The sequence below is a fragment of the Pocillopora verrucosa genome, chromosome 2, assembly GCF_036669915.1.
Source record: "Pocillopora verrucosa isolate sample1 chromosome 2, ASM3666991v2, whole genome shotgun sequence".
NCBI lineage: Eukaryota > Metazoa > Cnidaria > Anthozoa > Scleractinia > Pocilloporidae > Pocillopora > Pocillopora verrucosa.
In genome coordinates this window covers 11407929-11431980 of record NC_089313.1, presented here as the reverse complement: position 1 = coordinate 11431980, position 24052 = coordinate 11407929, and the positions used below count along the sequence as shown (strand labels likewise).

Here is a 24052-nt window from a genome sequence, read left to right as displayed (position 1 = left end):
GCCACTGGATGATGTCTCTCTGTCCAATCATAGAGTACGTAGTTTTCGGTCCGTTGCCTAATTCTACAAACATTCCCCCATCCACTATTTACCTCAGTCTGTTCCAGACGTTTGTGCACAACCTTCGGATTAGTACTGATAGGCTCTTGCATAGCTGTGCTCTCAGAGACTTCCGTGACCCACAGCTCCAGCTCTCTGATTTGCTTTTGGAACACTGAACTATCCTGGATGATTCTCTCCAGCTGCTCTTGTTGTTCTGTGAGCTGGTTCTTAAGGTCCGCGTACTTCTCTGGGATCTCTCTAACTTCCTGTTTGAGTGATGAGACTTCTGGAGATGCAGAATCTGAGTTTAGAACCAGATTCTGGCCGAGTCTCTGTGCCTGTTTCATATCAGCTTCACGCGTGGCCATCAGGTTGAGCAACGCCTGTAAACAGTTTCGTCATAAGACCAAAATTAAATCATTACAACGACCAATCAATAACGGAACGCAACACAAAAGAACGTACGAAAATTTTTCGTAAGTAAATGTATTTGGCCTAAATCAAAAGTCCTGCATATGATAGATTTAAAAGGTGACGCGAGATTTCTGGACCTATCAAAAGTTGACCAAGAATCGATAGTTCAATCAGAAATACTTTCTGAACTTAACTGATGAAAAACCAATATGGGCAGACTGCAAGTTGATCCTTAAACCCCTGTGTTACAAGCTGTTCATCACATTTCCTGAAATCTGTTTGTAGCGAAGTTGCCAGGCTTGTAAAGGATGAGTTGCTTAACGTTACTCGCACAGCTTTACTAATCGTCCACGAAACTCGCAAATCTTTCAACATTTTCCGCATTAAAAAGGGCGCCGAGAAAAAAAAGTAGATATTGAAAAATGAAAACCAACCTTTGTGTTGTTCAGTTCTTGTTTAGCTCTTTCAATGTTCGAACCAATTGCCTCTGCCGGTACTATAGCCTCTTCTGCCCATGCGTACAGAGCGCGCACAGGTCTCTGGGCCTTCTGATACTCCTCTGCAATGTCCTTGACATTGTTAATTTGGTCTGACCTGTCCTTAAGGCGGAAAGAAACGCTTTCCCACATCTTGATAACGTACTGCAATTGCGCCTCGACAACATACACATCATCTGGCTGGCGTTTGATCACATCAGAGGAAATCTCTTTCACGGTCTCAAATTCTGGCTTGTGTAATTCAAGATCTTTGTTCAGAGCTTCTACCTGCTGGAGCTGTTTAGCTATCATCTTCGGATCACATGAAACAGGGCTCTGTGATGAGATCTTGTTATCAAGGTCTGTCAACCACGCGACAAAGTCCTCCATGTTATCGTGGTAGTCATGAAGGACTGGGGCTCGCTCTTCAATTTCTGTTTCTCTAGCGCTAACTTTATCTTTGACGTCACCCCACTTAGCCTTCATATCTTCGAATCTTGTTTGTAATGCATCGCGGTCTGGGCTGGGCTCAGCGTTCTCCAACACATTTTCCACGCGGGAAATTAGCTCGTTAGCTAGTTCGTCTAAATCTTTGACGTCATCTTTCATGATCTGTAAAAGGAATTCGCATTTAGCAACTAACTGTGTTGAAAATTGTGACGAGAATGTTCAAACTTTTAGGCAAAAATTTTGATTTTGATTTAACATCAAATTCTCACAACTGATTCCCATGGAAATGTGTGGTAGCTAGAGGGAAGAATTAACTATAAGAACTTGGGAGTTAAAGGGTTAAAAGAGAAACTTCCTTCAGAAGTAACAGGGGACGTTTTCGTCCTTCCCTTTCTTTATGCCTGCAGATGAACTTTCAATTCAAATTTCAGTCGAGGTCATGGAACTCAAATGTGCTATAATATAAAATATAAGGAACTAGGTTGGTTCTGGACGTAAGGAAACTTGAACAATTGATAAATCTGTGAAGCCGCATCTTTTAGCAATACAATTTAAATCTTGAGAATGCTTTGTAAAAAAAATCTGACTGATCTCTACCTCAAACTGCCGTTCTTGCTCCTTTAGTGTATCACGGACCACAGAGATTGGCCTCATGCCAGCAAGCTGCTCTTCAATCCTACTCAAGTCATCGACAAACTCAGCGAAGGTTACCTCGACGCTCTGACTCGCGATGACTGCGCTCTGCAGTCGAGAATGTCTCTGATCAATATAAGCGGTCACGCGATCCATCTTGGCATGGCATCCACTTAGAATGGTCACCACATCAATCACCATGTCTTCGTCTTCTTTGCTATGTTCCATCATCCACTCTCCTTCTGTTTGCGCACTCTTCAGAAGATATGTCTTTTCTTGTATTTCACGCTGCAGTTCCTCCGCTTCAGCCAACTGCTTTTTCAGTTTCTCCGGTTCGGTGCTGACTGGTTCTAGGTCTTCAACGGTCGCACTGAAGGTTTCAAACCAGTTTTCTAGCTGTTCGATGTTTTCCCTGAAGGGCACAAGGTGCTGGTTGTGCTTCTCCAGCTGCGCTCGTCTTCGCTGTAAATGATCTCTTGTCACATGGAATCGTGTATACAAAGCATCTACTTGGTTTCTGATAATGGCGGCATCTGGGGCATCATCCTCCAAGAGGTCTAAGAGCTCCATTCCTACACTTTGAACCACTACCAACTCTTCTTCTTGATCAGCGAAAGCATCAAGTAACTCCTGGATCAAGGCTAGTTCCTCGGCAATTTTGTCGGCGTCCATTAAAGGTGTTTTGTAGGCGGACACGACAACGCCCTGCACAACCAGCTCCTCAACAGCGTGTCTGCGGAAGTTGAAGTTTTCTAAAAGCTGTTTGATCTTCTCAAGTTTATTTGCTTTCTCTAGGAGGATGCCTTGAAGCGCAACATACCGATTCCGTACGTCCTGTACTTGTGCATTCACGATGTTGGCGTCTGCTGGGTTGAATTCCAATAATGAGCGCGCGATCTGATCTAATTCAATGAGAGCGCTCTCCTTTTCTTGCAGGTCACTCTCCATCTCTTTCAGTAACTCTTCGTACTTTTGAGGGCCCTTTCTGTCACATGGAACATACTTCAGCAGAGCTGTATTCTTTTCGGCGGTTATCAACCAGGACAAGAAGCTATGCAAGCTCTCTCCATAATCCTGCGCCGCAGGGTCTATCCGGTCTAGCAAAGTCTTACGGTCAGTGGTGTTCTTTTGAACATTGTCCCATCTGCTTTGAATTTGGGCCATTCTTTGCTCTACTCTTTCACGCTCTTTACCAGGCTCCGTCGCTTGAAGGACATCATCTGCTGACTTCTTTAAGGCGGCCAACACAAGCTCATGTTGCTGTACGTCTTCATTGACAGGCTGTTAAAAAAGACAAATAATACCAATGTAAGTAACGTAAAAGCAATTGTACACATCAGATGGTATTGGATTATGAGCCAAGTCTACTTCTTTGAACGTCTTCTGACGCAGTAAGATGCAAATGAAGATTGCCTGTAACAAATATCAGCGCAGAAAGGAACAGGGATCTACTATCTCTCTTTTCGAGGAATACGACGTGTTAAACTGATCTTCAGTTCCATTACAACGCAGAAGATGATGGCGAAAGTATGGAGGAATCGATCAACCATGAGGTATATTTTGATTTGGTTCAAAATCTTACCACGTGATCCTTTTTAAGTTCCCGGATGGAGTCTGTGTCTGACGTCACAGGAGGTTGAGACGCAAGCCTGTCTTCCACACCATTAAGCCAGATGAGGAAGTCATTTGAAGCAGCCTTGAACTCCTTGGATTGCATTAGCGCGCACTTCAAAGCGTTTTGCCTTTCGTTATTAACAGCCATGAGCTCGTCTATGGCTTCTTTAGAAACTCTAACTCTGGCCTTCAGTTCTTCCTTCGCTAGAGGTTCTGAGTCACAGTTTGCAGCCAACCAATCAGCGGCTTCCTGAGCGCCGTCAAGTGAGACCCGCTCGTCAACAAGAGAGGACTGCAACTGCTCAGCTTGTTGAAGTTGTTCTTGGACCACTTCTGGTTCGGTACTGATGGGTGGCAGACTGGCAATCTCTTCTTTAACCTTCGGAATGAACCTTTCAACATTCTTAGTGTTTGTCGTGTAGACAACAATGTGACGGACAACTCTCTCCATGAAGTCTTCCCCTTCGTGTAACTTGATTTCCAGGGTGTTGTACTTTTGACGCATGACTGCCACGTTTTCCTGCCATTCAGGTGAGCCAGTCTGTTCTGTTAAAGCTTTTCCGCTATTTTCAAGATCTTTCAAATCCGGTCGTCGATTTTTAAGAAGCACAATAGATTTCTGGAAGGAAAACATACAAAAGGCTCAAACACGTAACTCCGAGGTGGCAGGAAAACTTACGTTTATTGTTAGCTTATTAGTCATTCTTCATCACCAGAAACTCTTATCAATTAGAAACAGCAAGGAACACCTGTAAAAGTTTCCACTTTTCCAGGCTTATGGCTGAGCGAGCTTAAGCCCTTATCGATAACACTGCATTGCGTTAGGCGTCACAAAAACTGACCTGCTATTTCGTGCAAAGAGAGTTAGCTACACTGTATAGAGTGGAGCAAAATCGTTTCATTTCTCTACACTGTACCAGCGGCGTGGCAGGACACTAAGTTCATGAGAGATTCAAACACCAACTCTCTGACGAATCAATACTACCGCAACTTTTTATCTATTCCCTTAAGAAAGGTATCCATCAAACGCCAAATTGTTCATTAACAAGTTGTGATTATTTTCAGGTTTATATAGGAACACTATGGCTCCTTTAAATTCTTGTTCCTCTCAGCTCAAATGCGACTTCGGTGGCCGCTGTTTTTTTTTTTTTTTTTTTTTTTTTACCAGAGAATTATCATAAAACCAGCATGCCGTGAGTTATCTTTTAGTAAGCATTGAAGAATCTATAATAAGCTTCAGAGTCACTTTAAATTAACGCAATATCATGAAAGCTCTAAGCCTGTAGAGCAGATTTTTCACAACTTTTCAAAGAAGGAACTTGCCAGAAACTAACAAAATATTCGACCTGAATATCCACTATTTCTATCTCTTACCTTAACTTCTGCAAGATCCTGCTTAGCTTTATTCTGATCCAAGACCAAGATATACTCAACATACACAATCTGTTCAAGCTCTATGAGTGTTTTCTTCACGACATTAAGCAACAGCTGATGTCGATGGACATCTTCTTGCACGTTCTCTAAAGTCCGGAGGCGTTCGCCAACAGTGGCACACAATTCATTCCATCGCTTATCAACGGATGCGATCTCCTCTTCTAAAACTGACAAATCAGCTGTCACCTCCTTGTCATTGCATATGTCCGTGTGGCGAGTGGATGTTTCTGTGAATGTCTGATGTTCTGACATGTGTAGCAGAATTTCATGTTGTAAAGTCTGTTGAAAACGAAACAAATATACTATTCAAAGTGCAGTTCTGAATGATATAGGCATGAAACTAAAATCAAGAACAGTACCAGCCCAATAAGTTGGTCTGATAAGTTTGTTTCATCGCCAGTTTGCTGAATAAAGTTAATCACTTCTGATATACAAAAGCATCACAAACACTTCGCAGATAAGGTTAAATAACGCATAGAACATTCTCGTTCAACTTTCCTTTAACATCACTAGATTTGTTGAACGATAATGTCGCCTGTATTATTACTTAACCTCAAATATTTCGATAGAAATAAAATACGTGAAAACTTTTTAAGCCGAAAACGCTTGGCGATATCAATGATCGTGGATATCGCACCATGTGATCCTCCACAATTGTGTCATGAACCATTAAATCTCAAGATCTGACACCCAATTCTCCTTTCTAGCTGCTATACACCCGCTAGGAATGTGCTTTAGAGAATTGAGCATTGCATCGAAAAACAAAACCCAGATGATAAGTTAGTCTGTAATCGTCACATCTTTCAGTACGTTATAAAGGAGATAAAAATTTGAGAAGAACCAATATGTCGATCGCAGCAACAAGAGCCTTGAAGTATTCAGTTCAGTCTAAAAACCAAACTTACCTCTAACAGCTCAATTTGTTGTGTAGTACTCTCTTCATCTTCCGGGATCTTTTCGCAACTTTTCAAACGCTCCTCTGATTCTGCTAACCAGTTTGTGAAGGGTTCAAAACTGTTGACATATTTGCTTGCAGAAGGTTCTACGTTCTTCAGCTTCTGGTTTCGTTGACTGATATTTTCAGAGAGTTGGTTCCAGCGAGTATCAAGATCTTCAAGCTTCTGTTGCAGATTGTCTTTCTCACGTCCAGGTTTCATACTGTCCAGCATTGCTTTTCCTTTTTCCATAACGTGTTCATGAACTGGCATGTGCTGTTCAACATCTTTTTCAAGCACCTAAAGAGATGCAAGAAAAGAAATCAATGGCTACCCTAGAACTCTTCCACGACAGGCAAATTAATTATCCTGGGAAATATAAAGGGGGAGGGGGGAGGGGGGAGAGGGTGTTTTCCTAATACCTGTACCTGAACAGCTAAAACAAAAAGACGTCAAGGAGGTAAAATATAACAGAAAGAAAGGGCACTACTAGGGCTCAGAACGATTTGGACAGCTCAGTGGCTAACTTGAAACCATGAACCGGAACCAATTGCGCTCCATTTACATTATAACTTATGATTCCACTCGTAAGATTATAAGAGAGGGCTGAGCGAGCCCTTGCACCTTTCATATTTCTGTTCATTCCCCACTGCATATCTTTAATGCGCATAATTTCACGCATGATTTGCTGCGCACACATCGAAAAAAAGGCCTTTTTGAATTATGGTGGAAGTTTTTAGAGAGCATTACCTCGTTAAAGAGTATGGTCCCTTTTTTATCTTTGAAATGACAAATAACCTCTTTTTTTCCCTTATAAACGAGCGTGGAGACCCTGTGAGTTACTAAGACAATTACAAAAACCAGTGGGCAAAGCCTGACAGAGGAATGAGCTTAAGTAATTTACCTGCAGCTTGTCTTGTTGGTCGACAATGACCTTGTGTCTGGCTGACACCGGTCCTTGAAGGTTCAAAAGGTTTTCAGTAGCCGCTAGCCAGCCACCGAATTCATCCAAGGAATCTTTAAGCTCCTGACTTTGCAGCAGTGCCGTCTGAAACTCGGTCTGTCGTGCGTCGAGGAGCGAAATAAGCTCGTTCATCGGTGGCTCCACTTTTTGCAACTGTTCGTCCAGGTCTTTGTTGATGGTAGGGTCTTCACCACTGAGCTCTTTGATTTTGTCCGCTAAAGCCTTAGTGTTGTCTAATGACGTTTCATTCGCTTGCACTTCATCTCTTACATTCTGTAGATACCACAAAATAAAAGAAACGTTTGCCACTCTGTTACAAATGCATTACTTACTTACATTTGTTTTCATGGCTGCTGACACACATCACTGTGGTTCGGGTCTTTCAATCCACAGATCCAAAAGCTATTTCTCCTAGCCCTTTATCAAAAAGTTCTTGAATGGCTAGCCTTGTTGTTAAATCAAGGCAATCTCCGTTTGCAAAACATTTTCATGTACCTTATCTACAGTCTGCACGACATTTCTGTACTATAAGTGTGACTGAGAAGATTTCCTTTCCTATCACTAACGGAAGTTCACTAGTTCTTAAGCAAAACAACGACGCGCTTCCCCTCAGCAAGAGATAGAGAGTCAATAACGACAAAATGCAAACACACTATAAAAGACAAACCTGGAGCTTGTCCAGCTCTTTTCTAATCGTCTCAGGGTCACCGCCAGTGAGATCTAATGACTTTACCCGTTCCGCTCCCTCTGGCAACCACTTTTCGACCTTCTCAATCTGTTCCAGGAATTCTCCATACAACTGCAGGCTCTTCTCAACTTTCGAGCGTCGAAGCCTGAGACTGGACCTGAGATCACGTTGCTTGTGAGTGACTTTAGCCACTTCCGTCTGTACCTCGGTACCAGGCTCCGACTGAATGTCCATGACTCGCAAAAGCTGCTGGCTTGACTTCCTCATCAGGCGTACTTGTTTACCGCTCTCTTCCATTTCTTTGATCATCGTCTATGCATTTGTGGGAAGGAGTTGAAAAAATTGTTTTAGTTGTTTTTTCTATGCTTCAGTTCAACCTAACCAGAAATAATTTGGTTTTACTTTTTGGCAGCATTAATTTCTCAGGCTCTACTCTTTTGACTCCGTTCTAAGTCACCAATGAACGTAAAAATACCACGAAAATGAGCCAATAGTTTAAGTCATGCAGTTATAACAGCTTTAGAGCGAAATGGGCATATTGAATACATTTCAATTACAATATGAGGTGGAGAGGTTGCAAAAATTACGAGACGTTTTCGACTCCTGTAGTCATCATCACAATGATGGAGTATACATACAAAATAAACTGAAAAATAATGACGGGAATGACTCCGAAACTGAATTTTTAATATCTCCCTTAAAACAATAAGTCTACGCTAACAGGTGCACGGCCCAACCATAGCTAAGGTCACCCTCCACCCTTCCCCCCTCCTAGGGATTCATCAGTTTTCCCTGAAATTATTTTTAGATTACATTATACTACTCCTCAGAGGGAAGAGGCACTACGAGTGTCTTAGGAAAGTGCCTTGCCCAACAGGTGTGGACCCTGGACCTTTCTACCCGTAGCCCAGTGCGGTCAGCAAAAGGCCACCGTGTCTGTCTGGAATGGGTTAAAACGTTTTACAGTCGTATCTCACTCACATCCACTTTGCCAAGTTCATCTTCGCCTTTGTTTAAATCGACCGGGGCCTGAGCCTCCACGGAGGACTCAACCTGAAAGAACACCTCTTGAACAGGCTCTAGCTGTGCCTTGTAAGCTTCTAGATGTTCCTGGGCACTCTTCAAGTCCTGCTCACGTGACTGAAGTCTCTCCAGTAGGTCTAGCATGGGTGTTTGGACTTCAGCTAGTGACTTGTTGATGTCATGAGTGGCCTTTAGGTCGTCTTTCCTTTCAGAGCAGATGGTTGTCGCAGCTACCTCGGCTGATGATAAAACGCCAACCTGGGCATTGGCCTCGGCTTGGAGCTCCTTGATAAACGATAACAGAAAATAATGAGTCACTTGCAGAGGTTTAAGGAGAAAGACACTTTTTTCATCACCAAAGGCTTACGTAAAGGTATCGCACAAAAGACCAACTGAAAGTTATATTACTTGTAAAATCGTATCGAAAAATCCAGCGCGGCATTGCTTCAGCTTAACTTCGGTAAAGGAACAGTACAATTTTTTTTTCACACTTCAGGGAGTTTGCTTGTTTTAACTTCGAGTTACGGTAGGCAATTTAATCGTCATTCGGATTTGCCATGAGCCGACCAACTAGATTTGTGTTTAGTTTTGATTTTAAGATAATGAATCGACATACGCTCTGAGTGAACTTACTTGCACTTCTTTCAGCTGCTTTGTAATAACCTCTGCATCGTTATGAATAGGTCCCAAGCTGTCGAGTTCCTTGAATGCGCCATCCAAGTACACTCTCAATTCCCCGGTGGCTGTCACAAACGTAGTCAATTCCTTCAGAATTCTCTCAAGTTTCACCATCCTTTCATTAGCATCTCTCCGTAGAGCGATGCACCGCTGAGTGAGCGCAGACAACCGTTGTTTGACAGGCATCAGATCCAAGTGAGCTTTGCCTTCGTCTTTAAGTTGTTCACTCAGTGATTCAAGCTGGGATTCCAACTCAGAGATTTCGCCTTGGATAGCCTGCGCATGGAAATGCATGAGGGACTATCAGTTTTTTCACAAAAAAATTGCCTGGCGGTTTTTCTAGTTTGTGATGTTAACGAGCGACGCACGAAAGGGGGGGGGATTGTAAGGTTAGGGGGGATGGTTCAGTGGAACTCAAATACAAGAAGGACTTCAAACTACCTTCTCCTTGACCTTTTTGAATTTATTATGAGAAACCACTTGGTTTTCATGGGGTTTACCAAGAGCTTGCTTACCTGCATAAGTAACTCACACATTTATAGTCGTGTATATCATCTCCCCAAACTACTCAACAGAATTCTGTACCTTAACAGTCGCAAGTTTTTTCTTTCCAACGTCAATATTTACTCCTTCGTAATCACAATCCTCCATTTTTCTCGCCACTCTTTTAAGTTCGTTTTCAACTGGTAGCAGCAAGCCTCTGTACTTCTTCGCCACCTGCGAAGCTTCCGCTACTTGACGCCGTCTCTCCTGATAGAACTGGTTTACCTGGCTCCATCTGTCAATCATTTCTTTGACGTCATCCTTTATTTGCATCACTCCTTCGGTGACGGACAGATCTTCGCAGCTTTCAAGCAGGTCATCTGAACTGTCCACAAGAGAGCGGTAGATTGGGCGATGTCCTTCTATATCCTCCTGTAAGAACTGCTGCAAGTACTGTTCAAATGAAAGTAAAGTTTTAGTTCTATATAATAATCCTTTATATCCCAAGATCTGATTGTTAATTCTCCCCTCTGAGGAACATTAACTTAGATTCACAAGTCGACTAGTCTAGTTAATCCTTTAACTCCCATGAGAGACCAAGACAGAATTTCTCCTTACAAAATCAATACAATACCAAGCAGACAAGTGATGAGAATAAAAATATCAATTAGGGGATTATAAGTCGATCCAATTCCGAATTCTCCAAACTAACATCACAAGAACTATTTGGCAGACAGTAAGGAGAATTACTGATGAGATCTTGGGAGTTAAAGGGTTGAATCAAGATAATTTGGTTTTATCAACTGAGTTGATAATATCAACTAGCCACCGTTAAGAGATCCCAAAGCTGACTCTTCAAGGTGGCCAATTTACATCAACAACTCAGTTGTCATAACCAAATAATCTTGTACTTCCCCTCCTTCCCCTCCTTCCCCTCCTTCCCCTCTCCCCCTCTCCCTCTCTCCCTCCCCCTCTCCCCCTCTCCCCCTCCCCCTCTCCCCCTCCCCAAACGAAACTTACTCCCTTTCCTTCTTTAGCCCTTTAATCATCTGAGGAAATGTTGAGTTGCTCTTTTCGTATTACCCGAAATCATTTATGCGACGTCAAATTGACAGTTGTCCCGAGTTAACTGCACAAAACCAATATGCTGACATTTAAATCCCCAGAGTACATGGGGAAAAGATTAGGGGCAATAAGCACTTCAGATAAAAAAATGTACGTTTTACAGAATTTTCACCCATTTACCTTAAGAAATGTTTGTTCCCTTATCAGCGCATGTTTTTCACAAACAATCATGGCGTTACAATCTGCAACCATCTGTTCGGTCTCTGTTAGCCATGGAAGTAAATCACTGACTGAATCAGAGTATTTCTGAGCCAGTGGTACAATTTCCTCGAGTTCCTCCTGCCTTTCTGTTGTACTGTAAAACACTTCCGTCCACCGGCTTTCGACGTCATTCAGGTCCTTTTGAAGAGCTTCACGGTTTGGGCCTGGGGCAGTCTTTTCCAGGACCTCGCGACCGAGTTTGAGAAGTTCGTTGAACACAACCTCTCTCAAGGTGATCTCAAGGTACAGACCCTTAAAATAACAAAACATAGTAGATAAATGGGATGTCCTGGATGCGAGATGAAATGTATGATATTGCACGCATATTGGGCATGAAGCATAGACGTAACAAACATTTTTCGCAAAAGAAAACAAATGCCCCACATAAGAACCAAAAGCATGAAACTTTTTCAACCACGAGAAAGAGTGGTCAGTGCTAATGAACATTCTCACTTTTACTTTTTATTCATAATTACCTCATGATCTTCTTTCTGCCGTTGAACCACTTCGTAAATGGCACTGATGGGCTCTAGCTGAGCAACGCTCCTTTCAAATTCATTCAGATTGTTTTGAGCTTCACTCAGTGAAAGTTGAAAGTCTTGACTATTAATGACTATGTTTTGCAGACGGGCTTGTCTTTGTAGCACAACAGAGTGTAGGCGTTCAAAGGGCTCTTCCACCGCGCTGAACTTCTCTCTTAGTTCAGCAACAAGAGTAGGATCATCTTTTTCTGCTACTATGAGGTAATCAGTGATTTCTTCGAGCACGTCAAGCTTTGCGCGGTATTTCTGGAATTCGTCATTAAGACCCTGAAAGCAAAAACAAAGATTGCGATGGGTTTAATGTCGGCTGCAAAATGCTCCCGCAAAACTGGTATCAGATAACTTCAAATAGGTATCATTAGGGGACACTTTTCGTAGTCCTGAGAGTGTTACCTTAGTGTTAGCCAGTTGTGCTTTGGCCTCGTCGCTGTCTTCACTGATGGGTAATAATCCGCTGATCGTTTCTGACATTCCTTCCAGCCACTTCTCGATTTCGCGATGCACCTCCATGAACAGAATTAGCTTCTCCACGTGTTTTGTCAATCGAACCTGTACACAAAAAATATACAGTAAGCTTCTTTTTGTTGTTGTTTTTTTGTTAGAGGATTGCACCTTATTGTAGATATTATGGGATGTTGTTTGTTGTGCAGAGTAAACGTTCGCACCATTTTATGATTTGCCTTTCACGCAGCATCCATAAATGTCCACAGTTGACCAATATCAAAAGCTACAAACTACAAAGTACAAAGGTGAGAATGCAATGCAGAAACGTGTTTTTAAAGCGTACCTTTTGGCGTTTTAACTTGTTGACGTTCATCTCATATTTCTGAGACACAGTGGCCAGTTCTTCAGCTAAATCCACAGCTTGCTCAACCCGTGGAGGGCCTGACATTTCGACCACCTCCAGATCAGCTTTCTGTTCCTCAAGAGTGCTTAGAAGTTCCTGGGAGTGGAAATCATTTACGTGTCAGAAAGGAGACTGTTTTTCAGTGGAAGTCGAATATCATCAAGGTTTGGAGCGGTTTGTCTTCACTCCACGCCGTGATTGGTCCAGAAAACTTTTCCTTCTTTTAAATATATCAGGTTAAAAAACTTAACCTTGTAACCTCTTAGAGTGACTATTACCTAATTTCTCCCCACACTACCACCCCTAAATCTAGGGCGTCTAGGGAAATGTATAAAGAACACTAAAGGGTATGTGCATACTGGATATGCAAACTGTCTACTAGTTCTGATTGAATCCTTTTGACATTTATCTTTGTTCTCAATGGCTTTTGTGATAACCTCGGGTTCAGTTTCACGACACTTGTTAGATATCTTGCAAAACCAATAACACTATCAAGTTGACTACTTGTATTGCGTTACTGAATTGTTCCTTAACGTTTTAAGTAATTTTGTTTTGAACGTCACTTGTAAAAAAGAGAAAATGTCACCAGACTCAACCTACCTCAACTTTCACTAGTTCTTCTTTGCCCTTTTCCACGTCCAACCCGATAGCGGGCTCAGACTCAAGATAACTGTCAACTGCGATAAACGTCAACTCGACAGGTTCCAGAGCCTTTTGGTATGGTTCAATACTCTGTTCAGCAACCCGGGTCTGCTTCTCTAAATCAAAGTTTGCCCTGGAGAGCTTATCGTAGCGCGTATTAGCATCTTGAACTTCATCTATAATGTGTGACGTGTCTACAGTGAGAGAGCTGTTCTCACAAAAATCAATAAGGGCCTTTGAAGCCATGTTTAACATTTGATGAACACCCTTGTGGTTCTCCACTCCTTCTACGAATGCCTGAAATAAAATTAATGAAACGTTAAAATCCTAATGAAGAAAAAAAAATTAAAGGATGAAGTCATTTTTTAAAACGTTGGTATCCAATATCTAAATAATTTCGGGTTTCAAATGCGATTTCAGTCTCTTTTTCTCCAAATAAATTGCCAGTGGTTTGAACTAACAAAAAATAAGTGGGAAATAGAACTCTTTTCTGCTTCAAAACTCAAACTGCTTTAGACCGACAGACCGACCAGGCGAACGATCGACCCACCGACCAGCCGAACAATCGACTGAGCGACCAGCCGAAAAACGGACCGACAGACTGATTAATTGACTGACTGACTGACAATATTATTGAGTGAATAACTGACCCACTGATTCACTGACCGATCTCACGACCAAATTACCTACTGACTCACTGAATAATGACCGACGTTGGCTAACCTTACCGGAAAAACTAAATTAACTCTCCCTCTCTACTGAAAAAGTCGAACGCCACCACGTCACCGAACGACTATCGTCAAATGTATGTTACCTGTGCTTCAGCTTTGTGACGAGCAGCACTCTCATCGTCACGTGGTACTTTCTTCAGTGACTCCACTTTTTCTTCTGCGCCTTCCAAATAAAGAGTAAACGCCTGAAAAACCTCACTGTATTGCTCTGCTAGAGGCTGAAGTGAGTCTAAAGTTTGCTTTCTTTGGGTGGATTTTTCCGTCACGGCAGCGAAGCGACGGTCGATGTCTGCAAGCTTGTACTTGAATATGTCACGCTCTGGCCCGTTTGGCATAGATGCCATTGCATGGTTGGCGTTACTATCAACCTGTTGGATCACTGGCTGTTCACTGGCAATCTCTTTACATAACACCTGCAGAAATAAAAAGGCATTGGTCGGATTGATATTTAAGCATCTCTTTCTTCACTTGTCCAACGGTTTATGCGCCACACTTCAGAGTGAGGGATTTGAGTGCCTTGCTCGTCTCCATCCAAGAGTACAAATAGTATTGGCCACTTGTCAGAGAGGCCTGCTGAAACTTGCTGGGAGTAAAACGAAGACTTCTTCTTTTACATCAGTGTCGCAATAACCACCTTATGCTATGCACAGATATTGGAAATAAACAAAGGCATTTACAAAGTAACTAATAATACCCCACCTCTTGATCTTGTTTCTGTCTGTTGACTTTCCCAGGCTGCACTACGATGGGTTCCTGTCGATTCAGTGTCTTCTCCATTTCCACCAACCAACGAATGACGTCAGCAAGCGACGCGTCAAGCTCCTGGGACTGAACAAGCTTCACCTGAAGTTGGCCAACTCTCTCCACCACCGCAGCGGAAAGTATTTCGTAAGCCTTTTGTAATGGGTCCAGTTTGGTGGCGACCACATCGTCTATAGTCTGTTCCTCAGGACATACTTCAACAAGTCTGTGACCACAGTCTTCAGCGGATATTAACAGCGGTTTCTTTTCCTCTAAAGTGTCATGCAAATCCTGTAGCATGGAAGGAAAAATTTGCAAATTTATTTAATTTTTCGATTACTTATGCAGCAAACGGGTTTCCGTCTCACCATCAAAATGACCCAGGGTCTATTTGAGGCTTTAGTTACTTTCCGGTTCGAAGAAAAACTTTCAAACAAGCTCCAGAGCAAACCGTAAAGGACCGGTCTAAGATGGTTTTCATAAAATACTTCAAAATTCTTTGGAGAAATTGACCGAACAGAAAACGACAGACATCATTTCAGTATGTGCTAGACAAATATAAACAATTCAAAATTCTTGCCTCAGCTTCCTTCAGTTGTTTTTTGATTCCACCCAGATTAGAGGAAATAGGCTCGAACTGCTGAACTGCGGCTGAAACTTTGGGCAGCCAGGCTTCAAATTCAAAAATAGCAGTCTGGAAATCCTCTGCATTCTCGATCACCTACAAGTTGAATGGAAAGATGAAAAATTCATCATCCGCAGTAGGGTATTTCATTTCACAGTTTCTTGTCGAAGACGAAATTTAATGGTGTAATAAAGAGTTTAAGAGAAATCCTTTCTACAGTCTTTCTTTTCAAATACAACTAGAAGTCTTCTTGGATACTTGGAAAAACGAACAGTTTTCTTTATCAAGTTCAATCATCAGGAAAATTAGCTGGTGTAAAAGCAGCTTCACGAAACAATAAAACTTCCTCATCACTAGCCATAGTTCCATCAAAAACACTACAATCTAAAGAAAAATCAACAGTGAACAAGGTTTGAAAAAAATCGCAGAAGAATGACCAAAACCGTGTCTGCCGTTGACATCGTAAGTGGTCAGCGCTAGCTCAGTTTCAAAGGGAATAGTTCTCTGACTTGACAGTATTGCTTGTCAACAGATGCAAAACTGGCAATGGAAACTTAACAAAGCTAAAAGATCCCTGCACCTGTTCGAGTTTAAGTTCTTCTGCCCCCAGTTTGTCGTAAAGGTCTTTATAAGAAGCATTCAAAGCAGAGAGCTGATCCTGTACGGGCGAAGAGTTCACCAGTTGATGATCCACGCTGTGAACAAGCTTCTGGCCAGCCTCATTGAGGGAATCGACGTCATCTTTACCATTCTCAAACACCGACAATAACGTCTAAACGAAATCACAATCAAATAAGAAACGTGTTAAAAACGTGAACGTAGGAGGCAAATGATAGAGATCTCGAATTCCGACTCACCTTTACTGTGTCTCTGTTGGCTTTCGCTTTGTTTACATCTGCTCCTAATTCACTTGGGGAAGCCAAAGTGGTTTCGGCGCGGTTCAACATGCGTTTGACTTTCTCAGCAGCGTCTTCGTACTGCTTCAGTTTCTGATGGACATTGTCAATCTCGCTCTTCTTGGTCTCCACGACAGCTGTCATGACTTGCCAGCGATTTGATACTTCTTGGTTGAGCATTTTGATGGGTTCCAATCCTTCTGTGATGTTAGCTGCATCACAAGCGTTGCTGAGGGCCGTCGCCGCTGAAATGAAAAACTCGTAAACCGGTGCGTGGTTTTTGACGTCCTCTTGAAGAGCCTAGAAGCCATAACAAAAATTAAACGTTAGCCAATGATAAAATTTAAAATTATTTCTTCCTTCCGAAGAACGGACTTCATCTGAGAATTCTCGATAAGAAAAATAAGGAAACATAGGAGAAGATTTAGACTCAGATCCTAGTCCGCAAAGCACTGCATCACTATTTTCTTGTTTTTCTTGTTGTCGTTTTTACTAAAATCGATCAAAAAAGAAAGTCTGATGGAAAAAACCCAAGCCATACTCAAGCAAATCAAAGTTCTCACCGTTAAATTCTTGCGTTGACCATTCAAGCTTTCGAAATTGCAAAGAACTGGAGTGAGGTTGATGACTTTCTGTTCTGTCTCTCTGAGCCAAATGTTCAATGCGCGGTACGCGTCATCGTAGTTATGGGCCAATGGAAACACTTGCTCAATGACAACGTGTCGATTGTCGCTTCTAACTCGCACTCCTTCCCAAAGGGAACGGGTGGCTACCACACGGGTTTCAAATTGTTTCTTATCCGGGGCTTCCTCAGCTTTGCCAAGAAGACTCTCTGCAGCTGGGAAGAGGTAGTCGGAGATTGGGCGAAGGCGGCCTACTTCTCGAGTGACGATCTGGAAAAGGAAAACGTGTCTCAACTTGGCTCGATGAGTTGTGCTCTAAGGCAAGGCACTTAACCCTCACAATACCTCCCTCCATCAAGGACGATAAAGGAGAATACATGGGTACCAGAGAGCTGTGAGACGGAAACTTAACGTTGGACTTGCATCCCAACACTCCAGGCCGCTCTACGCTACAGATACTGGAATAAGCTAAGGCGGTAAAGAACCTCAAGGCTCGTTAAACTTAAACATTCCGTCGCACAATAACTAACCTCATGAGATGCTCTCTGTTCTTTTATGACGACAAACTCGGCTGATACAGGTTTAGCTCGAGTCAGAGACTTGTCCAGCTTTACAACCCTTCTGTCAAAGTCATCAAAGGTGTCAAACACTCGTTGTTTCTCCGTCAGCGCCGTTTCGAGTCTTCGGCGACGATCCGTCAATTTCACCGTCACTTCGTTGATGGTCGACTTCGCTCGGTTGATGCTCGAGTGAACTTCGCTGATGACTTCGGGTTCGCCGTTGTTTTCTCTGATGATCCATTCGCCAGTCTCTTCCATAGTGTCAATTTTTCTTCGATGAATGACAACCTCCTCTTCCAGATTCTAGCAAGATGAAACAGAAACTACTTAACGTTTCGAAAGATAGCTTAATTTAGTTACTCCTTTTTCTACTTTATTGCTTTTGCGCAACAAGGAAACTAACAGTTCTGGGAAATCTCTCGCAAGGAACGTAACATTTAAGGTCTTCATAAATGAGAAAGTTAACAATAAGCGTCAGCATAATGTATGCGAAGAAAGACTCCAAAGTTTATCGCCTTGCAACGAAACCACTGAGTTTAGAACGAGTTATGTGAAGGGCTATAGTGAATACATTAGCAATTTCGAAATTTTATGTAGGACTTCCCTACTATGACAACCTTTAGGAAAAGGCCACAAGGCAAAAGCGCGTCATGAGAGAGTTTTAGATCCACGTTTGGTGTGTTCACCGCAAACGTCAAATCGCGGTCAGCAGTTTGTGGTTAGAAGTTTCGAGACTTTCAGCTTTTTAGACCGACGTCGGCTTTCACCTGGAAAAAAAATCGATATGTGCGCCGCCATCTTGAATTACATAAAGGATAGAGGTCCTTCATTTCAAATACAAAATGTGGCCAAAAGATTGGTTTTCTAGCATCCCAAACAGATTGATTATGAAGTAAAGACTTTACCTCACATATATTTACAGGACATACGCGAGAACTTTCGAACAGGAAGGAAAAAAGCATCAATGGAGTTCAACTACCTGAAAGTGCCTTGCCCGAAGTTCAAGCGTGGCCGGCAAACGGCGAACGTGACCGCTAGAGTCTTTTCACGTGACTCTTAGCAGTATTCAGAGACAAGCGTGGATCTAAAACTCTCTCATCAGTCAACAGACAACGTCAGTCGGCAACCTTTGATGGTAGAGGTAAACTATTCTTTAATGTACCTGTACGTGTTGTAATTGGTCCCGGATGTTGTCTAAGTCTGTGACAACGACCTCAACTGAAACAAAACTCATGATACCCATCACTTTCGTCTCAATCTCATTTCCAGCTCCCTGGAAAACTTCCACGGTCCGGATGTACTTCTCCAGTTTGACTTTTCTCTCTTTCAAGCGAATCTGTCGAGAGAAACGATGCAAGCTCCTCAGCACTGGTATACTGTTGAATTCAGTATCCTTCTTCTGTCTACAAACTGCTATGGGTGGATTTTTAACCCTTTAATCAAATATGACTGATTTCTAATTTCTCTTTACAGTCTCACCCTTGAATCAAACGTAAAGTTGACGAGAATCAAGGAAATGATCACCAATTAAAGATGCTCTTGATTGTTATACAAACTCTCCTTGTCAGTTCTTTAGGAACTGTATAGAGAACAGTATGGAGAATATGCATCTTTAAGTTAGGGTGTATCGAGTAAAGGGAAGATAGACTATGCCGGAATAGATTAAGTTCCTGTATTAATCACCTGCATAACTCTGTTGTCTTTGATAATAGTGATGATATACTCGTTGTTGGTAACCTGCTTGGACAATCTCAGTAACTTTATTTCCGTCTTTTCCAACACGTCAATGCATTTCTGTTGACAAAGACCCACACACATCCATGAACTTCAGTTAATTGCCTCCGAAACGAAAAATTTCTCAAAAACACTGTGACTGTTTTGTACTTACGTTAACTTTGATGAGTTCTTCCTTAGCTTGTCCGATGTTAAAGCCGACTTTAGGCTCGGTTCCCAGAATACCCTCTGCTTCAGCCATGACTTGTTGCATCGGTTGTAACGCTTCTTGCACCTGAAGCCAAGACAACATTAGTTATTTTTTTTGTTTAGAAAAAAAAAGGCCAAGTATGAACCCTTGTAAAGGGGGAATCTAGCTATCAAATGTTTTTACACAGTTTACGTTTCATTGTTTTGTTGTTTGTTTGTTTGTTTGTTTGCTTAATTGCTGGACTGCCTCACTGCTTTTCTCACTCTCTGAATGACAAATTGAGCAAGAAACCAACTCAGAGTATGCCAGACGGAATTAATGAAGGGCTGACTGACTGACTGACAGAAAAAAAAATTCACAAAGACACGCATTTCTGCAATTAAAGTGAACGTTGCAAGAGTAAAAAAATGCACTTTTACACAAAGTCGGTACACACCAATGCAAGGGTCTTGTTGGAATTTCTCAGTTCTTTTTCTCCACCGAGCACTTTCGTATTTAACGCCTCCCATCGTCTCTTAACCTCCTCCACTTCACCGATCACCATGACAACGTCGTTATTGATTAACAGCTCATGACACACGCCAATCAAAGCCTCGGACATGGTCAAAAGGTTCTGGAACACTGGTCTGTGGTTCTCCATGTCCTCACGCAAAGCCTGTCAAACGAGAGTTAAATCTTAAAGATATATTTAAATTTTGTGTCACAGTGTGACGAACCTAACGAAGCGTAAGAAATTTGGCCTAAGCCCCGTGCTAAAATAGAAGAAAAAACATAAATAAGTAAAATAAACCCCAAGTCACCTTGAGCTGTTCTTGTTTCTGTGACATGATTGTGAGGTCGCCTACGTCACCGAATCCCAAAGCCAGTTCGTCAAATTTCTTCTCGCTCTCGCTTAACCACGTGATCACCTCCTTTCGCACTTCCACGTAGCCAAATACGCTCGGTACCAGTTTACCAAGACTCCTATTCCGCTCGTCAATCCCCGCTCTTAAGCTTTCCCAGCGGTTTTTCACATCCGCAAGTCTTAACTCTATGTTGCTTTTGTCGGGTATGGAGTCTGCCCGTGTTAGCATGTCAAAACCTGCTTTTCTGAGTTCTTCGTACAGAAGAGCATGGAGTTCGATGTCTTCTTTGATGACCTTAAAATTCAAAGCATTTGCTATCAGTTCCATACTCAAGATATGGTCGCTAAGATTATGAAACTGTGACAAACTGACCGTGGCGACAATTTGCTCCGCACGACATGAAGAATACTTTCCTTACATAGTTGTCTCTACGAGAGTATATTCTACCTGCAACTGCTTTTACAAATTCTACCTGGTTTGAATTTATGGGAAAATCGCAACGACTACTTTTTATAACAGGACATGCAAAAAGGCTTCTCGCCTTGCGTGTCTAACTACTTTTTTCAGATATATTCTAACGACTGAATCATAATCCAAACCAACTACGTCATTCAGTAGCACAAAAACGAACAACTAAACTGCTTTCACTTGCATGGTAAAACATTTAAGTTACATTCACAATTTGAAAAACTTGAGCCTCTTTCCTGAAAAAGCACAAGAATCTGTAATGGAGGCCACATCACAACTGCTGTGGCCATCATTTTTGTCATCGAGGCAAAGCTAACAAACACAAGAAACTAAAAAACCTTTCAACCCAAACAGAACTCAGTCATTCACTTGGGAAAAAGGAAACGTTTTAATGTTTTGTCGTTAAATATATACAGCATACGGAGATAAACCTCTAGCCATTAATTAAGCGCCAAGTTACCTTCAGTCCAGAACCTTGCTTCTTGATCACACTTGGCTTGATTGACAGCATGCCAAGGGCCTGGAATCGACTCTCGGTGTCATACAGCCATCTTTCAAAGTCGTCTAGCGCCTCGTTGAATCCTTGACAGCGGTAGAGCGCAGTTTGTACATGCGCGATCCGATTTTTGATTCTGTCCTCAATGTTGCAGTACAGATCTGTAACGCTTTGAACTTTGGACTTGGTTGCATCCACAAACTTTTCGTTTTCTTTGTTGTCCTTCATCAGTGCCAGTCCATCCGATTGTAACGAGCCTAATTTGGGGCGTCGCTGAGCTAAAGCGACCTTAGAGGCCTTAAAAAGAAAACATCGAGACACAGTTAAAATTGCCAAAGGTAGGGACAGCGAGTGAACAAAAGGAAATCCTTTCTTTGAGAAGTCAGACCACGAGATTTTGAGAGTTGATTTGGGTTCTTTTAACCCTTTCACTCCCAAGATCTTTTTAGTAATTCTCTCTACTGTCTGCCATAAAAATTCTTAAGATGTTGGTTCGGAGAATTTGGTATTGAGTACCAATTCTTTATTCTCATCACTACTCAGATTGATATTGTAACGCTATTGTGAAAAGACGTTGTCTTGGTCACTCGTGGGAGTTAAAGGGTGAAGAAAGGGCAATCGTGGACAGGAACAGTATCAAGTTCTTTCAATTTTTCACACCCTTAGCATTCGAGTTTTATCATACTAGTGATACTTGGAACACCCCCTAATGCCTAAGAAAAAAGCTCAAAATCGTACGCGAAGTGCAAGCAACTCTAGAAGGTGTGAAAAGTTGAGAAATTCACTATCGCTATAAATTTAAATGATCAGTTTCCTGTAAGAATTATTCTCACCTGAAGCTCAGCCAACTGTCGCTTTAGCTCTTCACTGTCACTACCGACTGATTCATCCGCGATGGCAGCGTCCACGCCAGTTAAGTCCATTTCTAACTCCTGCAGCGCAGTCATGAATTGATCCGAGGAGTTGACTTGCGCTTCAATCAGCTTCTCGCGGTTAAGCAGCTCCAATCGAATCCGTTCGTAACGATCATTGGTTGTTTGCTGATCGTTGCGCGCTTCGCGTGACATCCCGTGGTAATTGTCGAGTTTTTCGGCCAACTCGGCGCCGACCTCGTTCATTCGCTTGACGTCGCGTTCGCGTTTTTCTACAGCTTTTAGGACACCCTGAAGAGAAATCAGAGCAGTTACAGATTAAACGAGGGCAAATTCACCAATGGAAGATATGCAAATGGTGTATTGGGAAACCACACATTTATCGCTGTACTCTTTTGCTAAATTTTTCGAGAGACAGTTGATACCAGTCAAGGTCCACTGCCTTGGAAAATGCTAAGTTTATCTGAGGGATTTCGTTCGCAGTTAATCTATCATTAACTAATGAATAAAGGGGGTTACGTTTCTGAAGAAACTATGGTGCTACGTAGGTGGGAGAGTGTAACAGTGTTATTTAGTTGGCAACACGCTCAAAAAGCCAGCTTTTAAACCCTTTACAGTGGCCAGTTTACGTTATCAACTCAGTTGATAATACTAAATTACATCATTAACTAAGTTAGGTTTGGAATAACCCAGCCTGAGTTACAACTGTAAGAGCACCATCTTTCATACCTTGATGTTCTGTAACTCTTGTTTTGCTATCTCTACGTCGGGCGACACACCAAGATATGATCCTAACTCAGTTTCAGCTAGTGTCACCACATCCTTCACGTTCTGCGAATTGTCGTGGTATTTTTGAGCCAGCGGTAAAACATCAGCGATTTGTGCATGTCGTTCGTTTGTTGTCTTCTTGAGCTCTTCCCATCTCTTCTTCACATCTTCCACTTTGGCGCTGATTTCATCTTGTTTCGGTCCTGGGCCTGACTTCTGCAGGAATTCAGTGGCCTTTCGGACGAGGCTGTTGTAGCTCGGTTCGTGCATCAGTACGTCGCGTCTGTCGGCCTGGACAAAAAGGAAAAATGACATCGCTAAGATAAGTGTTCAAGAATAGTGCAGCTTGTCACTCGGGGTTATCCGAGTTTTGTCGCCATAAAGAAACTAGTGGTCGCGTTTTTACGCGTCGATGAGATTCTTTTCTATAGCGTTTCACCCGACTATTCCCCCACTCCGCCCCTGGATTACTAAACGCACTTTGGATTTCCTTACAATCTCACCTAACTCAGTTATAATTGTAATTGGAGTTTGGACGTTCAAAGGATAAGAAGACCATGATACAATAACCACTGCAAGGAGTTGAATCTGATATACTTCCAATACATTCCCGCCAGCTACTGATTGCGTCAAAAATAAAACAGCCACCGACGTGCAAAACTGGAACTAAGTTTTGATAAAAGGTGTTGACATGCTTTGCTCCTCTAGGAAAACCCTACTAGTACGTCCTCATGTGCTTATAACAAACCCTTTACAACTCAAACTTACTGTGATTGCTATCTCCTCGTCTTTGAGTGTGATCAGATCAGGTTTCAAGGGCTTATAGTTCGAGGCCACCTCCTCCGCACGAGAAAGCCAAGAAATAAAATGATTCAGGGCTTCCTCTACAGGTTGATGGTCAACTGGAAGAGCGAACAGTCTCTGCTCCTGAAACACAAAACATGTCTATGAAAGTTTGAAAAAGATATCTAGACCAGATGTCTAAACGTCACAGAGGACAGGCTGCCAAAGAACATGGATTTTCGGACCTTTGACGCAGAGCTGCAATTTTCCTTTTGAAGGACTCGCAAACAACCGAAACATCAATGCCAACTTGAACCATAACACAAATTATAGTCATGAAGGCGGAGCGGGGCTACTCTGAAATCGCTTGAATGACGATTTCTACCTCTACATGCCACCGATTGGAATTCAAGATCAGCGTCCTGAACAATCGGCTGTGCATGTTATGAAGGGGAAAGAAAGAAGGGCAATGTGCAAACATTCTTTCCCTAGTCCATCGCCCAAGAATAACCAACAAGCTCTACATTTG

At 42.3% G+C, this 24052-nt stretch overlaps 1 protein-coding gene across 1 annotated transcript in view; it reads right to left on the bottom strand.

The window, feature by feature from the left end:
* Nucleotides 1–24052, bottom strand: part of LOC131771850 (dystonin-like) — a 97640-nt gene that overhangs the window by 21269 nt on the left and 52319 nt on the right. The window contains exons 48-79 of the mRNA XM_066162162.1: nucleotides 23509–23667; nucleotides 22702–23031; nucleotides 21934–22263; nucleotides 21065–21397; nucleotides 20092–20430; nucleotides 19728–19946; nucleotides 19256–19375; nucleotides 19051–19161; nucleotides 18530–18703; nucleotides 17338–17670; nucleotides 16748–17077; nucleotides 16146–16484; nucleotides 15869–16060; nucleotides 15244–15384; nucleotides 14622–14954; nucleotides 14006–14335; nucleotides 13150–13488; nucleotides 12490–12645; nucleotides 12096–12251; nucleotides 11637–11969; nucleotides 11080–11412; nucleotides 9937–10287; nucleotides 9307–9627; nucleotides 8632–8958; nucleotides 7630–7962; nucleotides 6903–7235; nucleotides 5969–6298; nucleotides 5004–5342; nucleotides 3598–4248; nucleotides 1980–3296; nucleotides 891–1544; nucleotides 93–425 (exon numbers count right to left, since the gene is read on the bottom strand). Coding sequence (XP_066018259.1) covers nucleotides 93–425; nucleotides 891–1544; nucleotides 1980–3296; nucleotides 3598–4248; nucleotides 5004–5342; nucleotides 5969–6298; nucleotides 6903–7235; nucleotides 7630–7962; nucleotides 8632–8958; nucleotides 9307–9627; nucleotides 9937–10287; nucleotides 11080–11412; nucleotides 11637–11969; nucleotides 12096–12251; nucleotides 12490–12645; nucleotides 13150–13488; nucleotides 14006–14335; nucleotides 14622–14954; nucleotides 15244–15384; nucleotides 15869–16060; nucleotides 16146–16484; nucleotides 16748–17077; nucleotides 17338–17670; nucleotides 18530–18703; nucleotides 19051–19161; nucleotides 19256–19375; nucleotides 19728–19946; nucleotides 20092–20430; nucleotides 21065–21397; nucleotides 21934–22263; nucleotides 22702–23031; nucleotides 23509–23667 — 10719 coding nt within the window. The remainder of the gene's footprint in view (nucleotides 1–92; nucleotides 426–890; nucleotides 1545–1979; nucleotides 3297–3597; nucleotides 4249–5003; nucleotides 5343–5968; nucleotides 6299–6902; nucleotides 7236–7629; nucleotides 7963–8631; nucleotides 8959–9306; nucleotides 9628–9936; nucleotides 10288–11079; nucleotides 11413–11636; nucleotides 11970–12095; nucleotides 12252–12489; nucleotides 12646–13149; nucleotides 13489–14005; nucleotides 14336–14621; nucleotides 14955–15243; nucleotides 15385–15868; nucleotides 16061–16145; nucleotides 16485–16747; nucleotides 17078–17337; nucleotides 17671–18529; nucleotides 18704–19050; nucleotides 19162–19255; nucleotides 19376–19727; nucleotides 19947–20091; nucleotides 20431–21064; nucleotides 21398–21933; nucleotides 22264–22701; nucleotides 23032–23508; nucleotides 23668–24052) is intronic.